General features: G+C 42.0%; 2 protein-coding genes across 2 annotated transcripts in view; both read left to right on the top strand.

The window, feature by feature from the left end:
* LOC131044075 (dehydrogenase/reductase SDR family member FEY) overlaps positions 1–13,662 on the top strand; it is an 88,772-nt gene that overhangs the window by 40,706 nt on the left and 34,404 nt on the right. The gene's annotated exons all lie outside the window — the stretch shown is intronic.
* On the top strand, positions 3,597–12,428 carry LOC131874570 (uncharacterized). Its single transcript, XM_059218076.1, has 2 exons — positions 3,597–12,171; positions 12,274–12,428. Exon 1 carries the CDS (start codon positions 7,654–7,656, stop codon positions 8,599–8,601), a length of 948 nt encoding a protein of 315 aa, XP_059074059.1. The 5' UTR covers positions 3,597–7,653; the 3' UTR covers positions 8,602–12,171; positions 12,274–12,428.

Raw genomic sequence — 13,662 nt, 5'->3', positions numbered from 1 at the left:
AAGAAAGAATTCCTCCATGAAGGTCAGACAGCGACCAGGCTTGTGCTAGGGCGCCAAATGGAGGATGCCATGGAAAAGATGAATCAAGAGGAATTTCCTCCACTGTTGCAAATTAGTGCCCAAGACCAAAGCAAGGCGCCAAGGAAAAGATAGAAGACTTTGAAATTCCTCCACTAAGGTGTTTTAGCGCCCAAGTTTGTGCAAGGGCACCAAAATCAAGGTGCTAAGGAAAAGCTATCAAATGAAAAGACTCCTCCATGATGTGCAAATAGAGCCCAAGTCAGGAGATGGGCGCTAGTCCCAAGGGGTCAAGGAAAGTCAATGATAAATCAAAATTCCTCCATAAGTGAATTCCACGTCCAAGAATGAATTAGAAATAAAAAAATTCCAAGGCAAGGAAGGAATCGAGGATGAACTGAACAAGAAAATTCCCCTCGGGAAATTTTTTGAAAAATCCATTTATGGGCATTAGAATTCATAAGAATTTCAAAAAAAATTCAGATTTGGATTTGCGAGAGGATTTTCTCTCTCTTGGACACCCTAGAACCCTAATTTTGAAAAATCCCTAAAAATAGGAGTTGTTGAAAAATCATAGAAAATCTCCTTCAGAGCAAGGAAAATTCAAAAACTTCAAGAAAATTCTTCCTGAGTCAAAGTTTCTCTCTCTTAGGGTTTTTTCCACCAAGTGGATGGATATTAAGAATTTTAAGTTAATCTTTCAAAAAATCCCTCCAAAATTAAAAAGAATGGAATGTTGGTGAGTTGGTGACACAAGAATAAAGAATATTCCAAATTATGATGCACAACTTAAGGTATTAAAGAAAAATTCCATTTTGGAACTCAACTATGAAGGTGGGATCCGTTTGCATGGCGTCTTAGAGAGGAAAGTATGACGCATCATTAAAACAACTACCAAATTTGATCCTTGCCAACTTAGCAGCATGTTGGAGAAATTCTATATAAACGTGCAAGTACAATTCATTTCTCACGTGCAAATTTGGAGAAAGTAAAAGTTGGAGAGAAAGTGCACAAGGTCAGACTCGAAGAATTTTCATTCCTTTCAAGAAGCTTTGTTCACAGAGAAATGGCCGAATCAAGTAAAGCAACAACTATTACCAGGCATGCACAGATAAAAGCGGAATCCAAGATGGTGTCCTCGTGGAAAGAAATCAGCGACACAAATCTAGGGACATTCAACTTGGTTGCTTTCTAGATTAGAATGTTTGGGACAGCCAGGCATACTCCATCACCTATCGCTACCAGAATTGTCAAAAGTGGAATTGTTGCGGCAACTGGTTTCCCCCCTTCTATCCAATGTCTAGAGCTGATCTTGGAATGTGCGAAATACTATAATCTAGAGAGAAGAACTATTTCAACAAGTGGCAAGCTTTTGGCCAACTTGACTTTGGAGGCTATTGGTGAAACCTTTGGGATTCCATCGCATCATTCCATGACCTACAGGACTATGAATGGAGCTAAGGCAGTGTATGATGCAGGTCCTGATAGATGTGCCAAAATCATCAACAAGAGCTGGTTGCAGAAGCCAAGGCTTCACATTTCCAAGATGTCCAAACATCTTACCATGTTCGAATTCAAGCAAGAGTATGTGGACTTGATAATGATGTTGAGCAAATTATGGGATGTCCACATGCCATAAATTTTGAAACATGGATGTTTTTCTACATTGGCGAAGTCATGAATGTCAATGGAATGGTAGACTGGGCTAGATTAATCAACCTTTATGTGCATGAGCAGCTGAAATATTTGAAGGAGAAGAAGACCCAATCCTTCTATATGAGTTCTTACCTGATTTATTCACTTGCGAGGATGAGTGGCTTTGATGGCTTGCCGGGAAAGGGGCCCATGGGACGTGGGCCAGCACGGTTGAAAGTTTGTATATGCTATCCTCAACTACACCTATACAACACTAGTTCTTTCAAACTGGTAAATGACACTTTTACTATGTACCTAACTAGATTTATGCAGAATGAACTTCACACAAGAGTGTCGCCAGAAGCTAGGGCCTTGGAACAGAAATTTGGGGACATGTTCTTGCAGTTTCCAAAGTTCACTTATATCAAGACGCAAGGATTCTCGTACCAACCACATTAATTTCCGAGGTATCCATTTGATAAACTGGTGTTGTTGGAGCTTATGAGGCAATTGACAGTCTACAACCTGGGAAACCCGGGGGCGCGTCCCCTACCTGAAAACCCCTGTCCCAGTCCCGGGGACGTTTCGGGGACTTGGGGACGGCTAGGGGATGTCCCCCCCCTCCCCCAAATTGTCAGATTTTTTAGGGGACGTCCCCGAAACGGGGGGACGACTTCCCTAGCCGTGGGGGACGTCGGTACGTCCCGGGGACGGTTGGGGACGAATTGGGGACGGCTAGACGTCCCCCACATCTAGGGCTAGGGAAAAATATTAATATAATTTAAAAAAAGTCTTATTTTCAATTGTTTTTTTAATTTTTCTAACATGGCCCTCTATCAATTCAATTTTTTCAAAATAGTTATAAAAAATTATTGAAAATATGACTATCTATATTTATTATTTTTCAAACATTGACCCTCTATATTGAAAAATTAAAAAATTTAAAAAACGACTATTAATTTTTTCATTATTAAATTTGAATAGTTATGAAATCAAAATACGACTATCTATATTTATTATTTTAATTTTTATATTTTATTATTTTTCTTACATGGGCCCTCTATCAAAAATTAAAAGGCAACATTAAATTTATTAATTCATATCAAATATTTATAAATATAAATTAATTCATATTATAACTTTTAAAATTTATAAATAGAAAATAAATTAAATTAAATTATTAAAATAATAAAATATTAAATAATAAATTGTTAAATGTTAATGGTTTTGAATTTTTGTATCTATGTTTTATCGTTTCATAATTCATATCAAACATTAAAAAAATTAAAATTAATAAATAATAAATTTTAAAATTATAAATAGAAAATAAAAATAATAAAATAAAAATATTCATAATTTAATAAATTTATAAATTTAATACATAAGTCTTAAAGACTTAGAGTAACTTATTACTCATATGATTATACCATACAATATATGATTATATCGTATGATATAATCACATACGATAAAATCATATATCGTATATGATTATATCATACGATATAATCATATATCGTGTATTACTATTCATCGCTGCGGACATTGGGGCGTGATTACGCAGGAAAAAAAGAAAACGCAAGGAGGTGATTTGCAGCCTGCAGGGCACCAAAAACATTGCAGCTGGTCGATTTTGTGTTTGGAAGGCGAGTCTGAGATTCCGTGGTTGCATCGCCTAGGGTTAAGGAGGATTTCAACATTCTTTTTGGTCTTCAGGTTGCTGCAAATCGGCAACGTTCGGCAAGGTATGTAATTTTTTTTAAGGCTTTTAGTTTTAAGTTTTCTGTCTATTCACCATTGTCATTCCCAGTGGATAAAGAGTTGAAATTTTAAATTTATTATTTTTATTTATAGTTTTAACTTTTAAGTTTTATGATTATCTATTTTTAATTTTTAATAAAACAGTAAACTTAAAAAATTTCTGAGAATCTTTTAGCATCTGATATATTATCATTATGAGATAAATGTCTGATTTTATTTTATTTTATCAGTTCATTCAAAGAATCAAAATAAAAAACAATGAGCAGCAGTGGGACTGACAGTAGTAGTGACAATGAAGTGGAAGTGGTTGGTGGAAATACAGGGGGAAGTGCTGAGACTGAGAGAAGTAGTGGGCAGCAACCTAACATATTTAAATGCCCTTCAATAACTATGAGCACATATGCAAAGGGCCCTTTTAATAAAGACAAACCTCTTCTCCAATTTGCTACACCTAGGCCTAGTGGTGAAGGGAAAAAAAAATCTGGAGGGAGTAGGGTGTGGGGTTCTCATGTTTGTTTGAAAGAATTTAGGGGCAGCTACACAAGGGTAAAGTCTCACTTCTTGGGTGTTTCAGGTCATGGGGTCATAGCTTGTCCAAAGTTAACAGATGAAGAGAGGATAGAGTGTCATAGATTGCATATGGAGACAGAAATGGGGAAACAAAGTGGGGCAGCTCTAACACCTTCTTTTGCATCTTCACAAGCATCTGGGCCTACGACATCCACTATTGGCAGTAGTGAAACTGAGACAAGAGGAAAGAGGAAGGTGAGTAGTGATAAGGGAAGGTCGGTAGAAGCTTTGTTTAATATAAAAGGACGTGAAGCTACAGAGTCATCAGTTGGTAGATTCTTTTATGCTAATGCCATCCCATTTCATGTGGCACGTTCCTTTTACTTCAAACAAATGGTCATGGATATAGCCTCTTTCGGTCCTACATTCACACCCCCTGGAGATCATAAGCTACAGACTACTCTCTTAGACAAAGAGTATTCCAAGGTTAATGTGTTTGTTGGCGGCAATATTGTACATGAAAATAAAACTAGTTAATTAAGTTGTAATTGTCTTGGTTAGTTGGCAACCGAGGGGTGGCAGTTGCGGTGCGACGGTTGGCGCTCGCACCCCCTCGGTATCTTTATATACTTTCGAATGTAACTTGGGAATTACGATTATGAATGGAATAACATCTCTTATATTTTATTTGAGATCTATGACATTATTATTCTGCATTACGTGTTTTATCTGTATGTTTTAAGTTATTCACCCGAGAGGGCAAACGTTTGGCACCGTTGCCTAGACATACTTGGGAACAAAAGAAGTGGATGGTGCACGTACACGATGGGCCTACCCGTTGGTGAGATAAACCTAGAGGCCGACGACGTGCAAACAGAGCTCTACAACGGAGAAGACACTGCGACGAGGGAATTTTCAATCATGCTCCAGGTAGCCATCGAGACCTACGTCCGACGAGAGGCCACGGAGGCTGAAATCCCATCAAGTGCCGTGTGGACAGCACTGGAAGTTAGCCCGACAGTAAATCGATTGATGAACCACCTCCCCCGGTTGCTTGCATAGGCATCGCTGACACAACAAGCTCGCCTGGAGGAGATTGCCCGAGAAGAGCGACACCAACAAATCCGCCAACAGTATGAAGAAAGCAGCCGTCGGGAAGCAGAGCGGGATGGCATGAGGCCAGGAAGGAATTGAACCCTGAATCCCATAGGGATAAAGGAACATTCTATATTCAAATAAAGGTGTCATAATATTGACACAAGTTGTATCTGATGAAATGAATTAATAAAGGAGTGTTCTGGTTTTATGTGTTGTTATTTATGGAAATGTACGACAATTAGTGCCCAACCTATTAAACAAAGATAGAAATAAGAAAGCAGAAACAGACGAGTGGGAGGCCGCACAGAGGGCCTTGATTCTGGAACAAGTAGAACGTAGACGGAGGCTGAAGCAACTTGCCGAAGGACGACCTGCCGAAGGGTGGCCCGAAGGGAACCAAGGAGGTGTCACAGAGGGTGCAGAAGCCGAGGGAAATTTCTACGTGTCGCCAGAACACCGTAGGGTGAGAAGCCAGTTTCTCGAGAAAACAAGGTTACGGAGGAATCTAGTCGAAGAGACTCGAGATCAGTTTAGAAACTTATCCCTTACACCACGAAGTGAGGATCACCAAAGGGAGTCAGGAGTGGGTGCGGGTGAGAACGAAGGGGAGGACAACCGTACGGCTGTAGGTGCGACACACGGCAGGCAAAACACCGTACCCCCAGTCACCCACGCAGGACACACCACCGACGTCGGAGGAAGTGGCGCAGGGGCTTAGACACAGCCATAGCCACCTTCGAGGAGACGACCCCCATCAATGGTGAGTAAACAGAAACTGCCGAAGTTCAACGGCGACGGGAAGGAAGATCCCGTCCGCCATTGCCACACGTGCGAAACCATATGGTCAGCAAATAGTGTTACCGACCAAGACGAATGGGTAACACAATTCGCAACAACCTTGAGGGGAGTGGCCATAGACTGGTACTCAGATATGGATAAGGCCAAAGTCGGCACATGGCCCGACCTGAAGGAGTTCGAGATAGAGTTCCGCCTCCTGAGAGACGACAACGAAATAGTCGCCGAAATTTATGGCACAAAGCAGAACAAGAACGAGACTGTCCGAGCCTATAGTCGGCGGCTGAAGGAACTGTTGGGGAAAATGGAGAGTCAACCAGCGGATGGGTTGAAAAAGAGATGGTTCGTGGAGGGACTGAAACATTCCCTCCGGAAGAAGATGAAAATTGTTCCACCAACATCGTACGAAGACGCATACAATAGAGCGATGGATCTCGAGAGCGAGACCAAGACATCGAAGGAAAAAAGAAGGATAGCTCGTCCGAGGAAAGCAGCAGCGATGGTGAGGCTAGCAAAAAGGTGCAAGTGCTCCAGAAAGACATGGAGCGAATGAGGAGGGAATTCACAACAATGAGAAGCATTGGTCGGACCGAAGGGGACATATGGTGCATTGAGTGCAAAGAGGAGGGACATACAAAGGGTACTTGCCCGAAGAAGGCATTTTGCGAGATTTGCCAAGTGATGGGACACTCCACCAAGGAGTGCCCATACAACATGAAGACCCGAAGTACGCAAATGAACCAGGTGTTGTTCACGGAGCAGGCCACAACATTCGCACCAGCGGGTACGGGCCAACAAACTAACACAACGACATCATTTGGAGGATACCAGGATAACAGACGCGGCGGCGGAAGAAATAACAACAATAACAATAATAGAAACCGGATCCAGTATGATGCCAAGGGCCGGCCAATGATCTAGTGTAGGGCCTGCAATCAGTGGGGACACTTCGCCCGCGATTGCACAAAGGAAGCCACCCCTCAGCACCTCTGCCGATGGTGTGGGCCAGGCGACCATGAGGACGCAAATTGCCTGAAGCTTGGTGTAAACCTTCTAAACATAGAACCCACAAAGGCAGAAGTGTTGGCAATCACAAGGGCACGGGCCAAAAAGGTTGCATACCCAGATCCCCACACGGAGACCGAGAGAGTGCGGGAAGCAAGAGACGAGATCACAAAGGAAATGGCTGCACAAGGACAAGACAGCCACGAGGCCGCAAGTCCGCCACGGACGAGGGGAGAAGAGAAAATCTTACGGCAAATATTGCATATGGAGGTACTAGTGAGGATTCAAGACCTCCTTGAGACCATGCCGCAGTTAAAAACAACTATCTTAAACTCCGTACCCCCACAAGTGAAAATGAGGGAGGTCGTGAGCCCCACAACCGACCCCATGTTAAGGGAGGTCGTAAGCCCCACGGTCGACCCCATGTTGTTGGTAGTCAACAGCGGACGCCAACCGACGGTGGTAGAAATGGGCATACTGGGGACTACCTTGACAGACACTATTGTGGACGAAGGGTCAGGAGTAAATGTGCTCCCAGAAGCGACATGGAAAAAACTGGGAAAGCCTACGTTGTGGCCCCCCACGTTCAACCTACTAGGGGCAGATCAACACGGGATTAAACCCCTTGGTACCCTCATGGGCCAACAGGTGATGATTGGCACGTAGCCATTCGTGCTGGATTTTGTAGTAATTCCCCTGAAGCAGAAAGGGTATGACGCCATTCTCGAGTGTGGGTGGCTCATTGCAGCAAAAGCGAACCATAACTGGAAGCGGAATACTCTTTCCTTGGAAAACGTGGGGAGGAAGTACGTGATCAATCTCCGTACGCAGATGGTGAGTGAGGAGTTAGCATCCTCCTCCGACTCGGAATCTGAGGGAGACCAGTTGGGGGAGGGTGGAGACGGACGCCGCATGGAGCCTAGTGACGAAGGGGTGTTAGAATTTGAGGCACGCTCAGGGGACGACAGGGACTTCTTGAATGGCCTCTTCCATTGGCAAATGGGAGATTATGAACTATTTACATCCTCGTGCAATGTATTGAGCATCAAGGAAGAACCAGATATATTTCCCCCAGAATATGGAGAGTACAAGGAAAGGGAGGCCTTGGTGAATGAGACGTCGGCACACCGATTCTCGAAGGGGGAGCCCATTAAATATCAGGAAGCCAATTTAAAGAAGACAAATCTTGGGGGGACGAGTGACCCCAAGATCATCCTTGTCGGAGATGACTGGAATCCAGTGCTGAAGGCCGCAGCCTTCAAAATTTTCCTTGAATACAAGGATGTCTTTGCATGGATGTACAAGGACCTGAAGGGCGTGCCCCCAGAGTTATGTGTACACCGCATAACATTGGTATTGGGAGCCCAACCGATAAGGAAGCGGCCTTACCGTATGAACAAAAATTATGCCGCACGGGTGAACGACAAAATTGAGCGGATGTTGGAAGCGAGCATAATCTTCAAAGTGCAGACAAGCGAATGGGTGTCTCCCATTGTGATTTCCCTCAAGAAAGAGGCCAATCAGATCCGGATCTGTGTAGACTTCCGGTGTCTGAACACTGTCACTATTAAAGACCCGTTTCCCATACCCTTCACCGACAACATCTTGGAGGTAGTAGCTGGACATGAAATCTATTCCTTCATGGATGGGTTCTCTAGGTACAACCAGATATCCATCGCGGAGGAAGATAAGTTGAAAACAACCTTCGTGGTGGAGGACGGTGTGTATGCATACAACCGAATGCCCTTTGGTCTATGCAATGCACCCGTCACCTTTTAGCGCATCATCTTGCACATCTTCGACAAGATGTCGGTGGGGAACTTCAAAGCCTTCCTGGACGATTGGTCTATTTACAGCGGACAGGACATCCACCTAAAAACCCTCGAGGAGTGCCTAGAGAGATGTCAAAGGGCACGGTTGGCCCTCAATCCGAAGAAATGTAGATTCATAGTACCACAGGGAAGATTGCTTGGACACATTGTGTGTAAAGAAGGATTGAAAACGGACCCGGACAAGATTCGGGTAATAGTAGAAATGGAACCTCCTACGGACGTCATTGGGATAAAGTCCTTCCTTGGTCATGTGGGGTACTACAGGAGGTTCATCAAGAACTTCGTTGAGGTGTCCCACCCATTGGATAGGTTGACACGAAAAGGGGAACCATACATCTGGACAGAGCCACAAAGCAAGGCCTTTGAAGAGATGAAGACGAGGTTGATGGGAGCACCCATACTGGCATACCCGAATTGGGATAAGGAATTCCATGTTCACGTGGATGCCTCAAATTATGCCATCGGGGCTACATTAGCCCAGAGAGGAGGACGGAGCAAGTGTATGAGCTCCGTGGGCGCTTGGCATCCACCGCTACACCACCACCGACGCCTTCTTCATCAGGGACGCCCTCTGCACCCCCTTAGTTTTTTGATTTTGGGTTCTGTAGTCCCCATGTATTCTCCATTTTGTTGTAAGTCGCCTAGAGACGACTTTTCTTTTGAGGGGGATGATGTTGGCGGCAATATTGTACACGAAAATAAAACTAGTTAATTAAGTTGTAATTGTCTTGGTTAGTTGGCAACCAAGGGGTGGCAGTTGCGGTGCGACGGTTGCTCTATTGTGATGGATGGGTGGACTGATGTTAGACATCGACCACTCATCAATGTCATTGTCACATGCCTTGCTGGTTCTTATTTTTTGAAAGTTGTGGATTGTTCAGGGAAGCGTAAGGATGCAGAGTTCCAGTTTGGCATTTTGAGAGATGCCATAGAGGAGGTTGGGGCTGCTAATGTTGTACAGGTGATCACTGATTCAGCATGTGTGTGCAAAACAACAGGTTTGATGGTGGAGGGTGCTTACAAACACATCTTTTGGACCCCATGTTGTGTTCATGCATTGAACAATGCATTAAAAGACATAGGGAAAATAGATTGGGTGAAGCAAGTGGTGGCAGAAGCTAGAGACATTCAAATGTTCATTTGCAACCACCACACCTCACTTGCTCTCTTTAGATCATTTTCAAAGAAAGAGTTCCTTAAACCCGTTGAAACAAGGTATGCTAAATTGCTAATGCCACTTAATTTTGTATCAAACTTCCAATTTTTTTATTTAATTCTCATTGAATAAAATATAGATATGCCACCTTAATTTTTTTATTATTTTAATGAATGTAGGTATGCCACTTACTTCATCTTGTTGGAGAGGATGCTTGAGGTGCATGATCCTCTATAGTTGATGGTGGTGAATCCTGAGTGGGGTAGATGGTGGGAATCAAACTCTACTGAAGGAAAATCTGCCAAACAAAAGATTCTTGGTGACAATTGGTGGTTCACTGTGAGGTAAGACATCAATGATTTTATTATCAAATTGTTGATTGTTTTAAAATTTTTAATTAAATATTAGATTGTTGATTTTCATATTCTAATTTTAATATTTTGAACTTTGCACTTGCAGATATGTTTGCTCTGTCATCTCACCTATTGTAGATGTCATTAGATATGCTGATACAGACTCTCCTAGTCTTGGAGAGATGTATGAGACATTTGACAGTATGCTTGGGAAGATTAAGCAAACAATTTTGGCCAAGGATCCTACTTTGGGGTTCTATGAGCAACATATTAGGCCCATTGTGACACGAAGGTGGAACATAATGAACACCTAGCTTCATATGGCAGCCTATGCATTGAATCCCAAATGGTATGCACCAAAGGATGGAAGGGTGCCTCCATGTGACGATGATGAGGTTTTAAATGGGTTCACATGAGCCATTGATAAGATATATACAGAGGAGCAGGCTTCCATACTTCGTGCATAATTCCTTGACTTCACAAATCTTCGTGGTCCTATATTGAGTAAACCACAGGCTAGGTTGGACATAGCTATATTAGCCCAGAGAGACCCTATTGGATGGTGGACATGGCATGGGAGGGATACACCACAGTTGAAGTTGCTTGCCACTCGCCTACTTTCACAGGTTGCTAGTTCTTCTATTGCAGAGAGGATTTGGTCCACATATGGCTTTATCCACTCTATCAAGAGGAATAGACTTACCTCTAGATGAACGGAGAAGCTAGTGGTCGTGCATAGTGCTCTTCGGCTTCGGGATCGTCAAACTGCAGAGTATCGACAGACTCTAGCTTTACGATGGGATGTCGATCCCGAAGATGTGGCCCAGGTTGATGAGGAGGAGACATCACAGGGATTGGTTGGGATTCAATTGGACGAGGTGGACATTGACCAGGACAGTGGCATAGACTCAGAGGACTCTGATTTTGATGCAATGTTAGGAGATGCAGATTAGGGGCAGCATTATACTTTGCTTTTTAGTTTTTAGTATTTACTTAGTACTATTTTGATTTCCATATCGCAATTGACAATGAAACAATATGGCAGCAGTGTAGCCTTTGGGCATTTTGTATGTTATTTCTTTAATATCTATTAGGATATGCATATTGACAATGTGAATGAATTGAAATTCTGAATTATGAGTGCATATTGAGTATTGACTATTGAGTCTATTGATAATGTTGTATGTTCGATGTTTGTATTCTAAAATGTTTTCACAGTATCATACACATGCTATATCCATTTTTTCATATGAATATAATGTATAGATGCATGCTTTATCCATGTTTTCATATGAACATTTAGAATTTTCCTATATATTTTAAATTTTCCCTATATTTTATATAGCCATCCCCTTTGCCGTCCCCCCCCGTCCCCCCGTCCCGGAAACTTGGGGTAACGTAGTCTACAACCAAATTCAAAAGAAGAAAAGAAAGTTGTCTATTGAATTCCCTATTGTCCTCGGTGACTATGGAAGTGTGCCCAAACTTGGCAGCAGTTGAAAAGACAATAGAGGAATTGGCGTTCTACCGCTTGACATTCTACACATCCATATCTCACTATGATCCATATCATAAAATCAGGAAGGTTGTTGGATTAAAATTTGTGCACAAGTTTCACCTAGAAGATTATTGGGTAGGTGCCAAGGATGATCTTGAAGTCAGGAAGAAAATGTTTTTCAAGCTACCCCTTGACACAATTAGGATAGTTTAAATAATTCAAGTGTTGGATTAGGTAAAAGAGGATTCGGACTTAATGCAACCAGAATTTGAAAAGGTGAAGGATCAGTCCATTCAACGTCCAGATTGGTTAGAACCTGAAATTGATTATCTGGACATTTTGGCCAGACCTATTCTGAAATTCACTAGACATTGGATTGAGCATGGTAGGAAGCTGAAAGAAGGAAATGTTCGCTTGAGCTACTAGTTAATGGGCTGGAAATGTTCACCACGCCTCACTTGCTCTCCTTAGATCATTTTCAAAGGAGTTCCTCAAACCCATTGAAACAAGGTATGCCACTTAATTTTGTATCAAACTTCCATTTTTTTATTTTAATGAACAATGAATATAGGTAATGCCACTAATTTTTTTTAATTCTTTTAATGAATGTAGGTATGCCACTTCATCTTGTTGGAGAGGATGCTTGAGGTGCATGATCCTCTACAGTTGATGGTGGTGAAACCTGAGTGGGCTAGATGGCAAGAATCAAATTCTACTGAAGGAAAATCTTCCAAACAAAAAATCCTTGATGACAATTGGTGGTCCACTGTGAGGTAAGACATCGCTGATTTTATTATTAAATTGTTGATTGTTTTAAAAATTAAATATTAGATTGTTGATTTTTCATATTTTGATTTTAATATTTTTAACTTTGCACTTGCAGATATGTTTGTTCTATCATCTCATTTATTGTAGATGTCATCAGATATGCTGATATAGACTCTTCTAGTCTTGGAGAGATATATGAGACATTTGACAGTATGCTTGGGAAGATTAAGCAGACAATTTTGGCAAAGGATCCTACTTTGGGGTTCTATGAGCATCATATTAGGTCCATTGTGACACGGAGGTGGAACATAATGAACACTTCGCTTCATATGACAGCCTATGCAGTGAATCCCGAATAGTATGTACCAAGGGATGGAAGGATGCCTCCATGTGATGATGATGAGATTTTAGATGGGTTCACACAGGCCATTGATAAGATATATATAGAGGAGGAGGCTTCCATACTTTGCCCACAATTCCTTGATTTCATAAATCTTCATGGTCCTACATTGAGTAAACCACAGGAAAGGTTGGACATAGCTATATCAGCCCAAAGAGACCCTATTGGATAGTGGACATGGCATGGGAGGGATACACCACAGTTGAAGTTGCTTGCCACTCGCCTACTTTCACAGGTTGCTAGTTCTTCTATTGCAGAGAGGATTTGGTCCACATATGGCTTTATCCACTCTATCAAGAGGAATAGACTTACCTCTAGATGAACGGAGAAGCTAGTGGTCGTGCATAGTGCTCTTCGGCTTCGGGATCGTCAAACTGCAGAGTATCGACAGACTCTAGCTTTACGATGGGATGTTGATCTCGAAGATGTGGCACAAGTTGATGAGGAGGCACCAAAGGGATTGGTTGGGATTTTGTTGGATGAGGTGGACGTGGACCATGACAGTGGTAGAGACTCAAAGGACTCTAATTTTGATTCAATGTCAGGAGATGCAAATTAGGGGCAGCATTGTACTTTGTTTTTTTGTATTTACTGTTTTGATTTTCATATCGTAATTGACAATGTAACTGACATTACCACTTAGATTTTTTTTTCTAGAATTTTATGCGTTTTTCAACTCTGCAATTTTTTAAAGAAGGGTTTAATGCAAAGGGGGACACCTAAGTGCAGATGAAGCTCAGCAATACAAATCAAGACTTTTATCCAATCTACCAAATTCTCCTCTTCAATGACTAGGAAATGTGAAGTATTATTTGCAATTTGCAGCTTAATAA

Source organism: Cryptomeria japonica, chromosome 3 (assembly GCF_030272615.1).
Source record: "Cryptomeria japonica chromosome 3, Sugi_1.0, whole genome shotgun sequence".
Classification (NCBI taxonomy): domain Eukaryota; kingdom Viridiplantae; phylum Streptophyta; class Pinopsida; order Cupressales; family Cupressaceae; genus Cryptomeria; species Cryptomeria japonica.
The sequence above is the reverse complement of the archived record's forward strand: the minus strand, read 5'-3'. Positions and strand labels throughout refer to the sequence as shown.